The sequence below is a fragment of the Poecilia reticulata genome, linkage group LG10 (genome assembly GCF_000633615.1).
Source record: "Poecilia reticulata strain Guanapo linkage group LG10, Guppy_female_1.0+MT, whole genome shotgun sequence".
Classification (NCBI taxonomy): Eukaryota; Metazoa; Chordata; class Actinopteri; order Cyprinodontiformes; family Poeciliidae; genus Poecilia; species Poecilia reticulata.
The window spans coordinates 7,606,610-7,607,854 of NC_024340.1; the positions used below are offsets into that span (position 1 = coordinate 7,606,610).

Here is a 1,245-nt window from a genome sequence, read left to right on the forward strand (position 1 = left end):
GAAGACGACAAACAACTCATACCAACCGTCAGTCAGTGATGGAGGACTGGTTATATTTTTTGAGAACCTGGGCCCTTTGGAGTCACTGAGTCAACCATAAACTCCTCTGTATGCCATAGTACGTAGAGTCAAATGTGAAGCCATGTGTCAGAKAGATTAATGTGAAATGAAATGGCACAATGGTCCCAAACAGCAGAAAATCCACAACAGCATGGCTCAGTCTGAATTCCTGCACAATGATGGTAAGGAATCACACAAAGGACCAAAACATCAACTTATACTAATTAAGTCCACATGGAACTGGGTTTATTTTGATTTCAATTTTGTTTMAARGAAACCTATTTGAATGTCTAAATCCYTYCATTTATCCTTATAACAATTATGAYRGAAACAATATCACAGCTCAGTGGTGAGCAGTGCTTTTACATTGCATTCTTCTACTGAGGAGTCAGTAAATTCAATTGATCCTCATGAATACAATGTGTGCTAATCAATTTATCTTGTTGAAAGAGTTTGTCATACAGACCACAGGAGAGTACTGTCAAATATTAGTCAGGGATAAGTTGTTCCTTGTGAAGGACCAGTTGTTATACTACCATACTACCATGCAGGGTAATAACAATGTTTTAAACATGTAATTCGTACCTTTTGCTTCTCAAATCTAAAGGAATATGGGTGATATGCAGGAATAGACCAGCTGTAGGGGTAGTCATCAGTGTGGTTTGAAGCAATTCCTATGGAAAGAAACAGGACATAAGCAAAAGGGGCTAAACTTGTGATCAACCATTTCAAATTGTTTTTAGGATTTTCTTCTTCCAGTAAAACACACTGTTCATACCTGGATGAAACACCTTTCCTACTGACATGGTGTAGTAGCCTTTAGATTTAAAGTGCTGTGGTAGAGTAGTGTAGTTCCCAGCGTGGACTCTCCAGTAGGAGTTGAAGTCATAGAGTCTGGTTGTGTCCGGTCTGCGACTGGTCAACATGGATGTGCGACTGGGAGCGCACACGGCTTGCTGGAGAAAGGGGGGTGTAACTAGTGAYGGGTCCAGCAACACMGATGTGCCGGCGCATGCATCAAACCCATAGACCAACACSCGTGTCGGTGCGYGTATTGGTTTTAGCAAGTCACGTGACCAATACAGGAACTGTTTCGAGATGACACTGGATGCCAAACTGTGTTTATAAGGAAGCGAATCTGACAAAAGCATTTGCCAAACAAATTCTTGATCTTTTACATTGTCA

The 1,245-nt window shown here is 41.0% G+C and overlaps 1 protein-coding gene across 1 annotated transcript in view; it reads right to left on the minus strand.

Moving 5' to 3' along the window:
* Window positions 1-1,245, minus strand: part of ids (iduronate 2-sulfatase) — a 29,146-nt gene that overhangs the window by 20,002 nt on the left and 7,899 nt on the right. Inside the window, exons 3-4 of the mRNA XM_008419866.2 lie at window positions 839-1,016; window positions 605-734 (exon numbers count right to left, since the gene is read on the minus strand). Coding sequence (XP_008418088.2) covers window positions 605-734; window positions 839-1,016 — 308 coding nt within the window. The remainder of the gene's footprint in view (window positions 1-604; window positions 735-838; window positions 1,017-1,245) is intronic.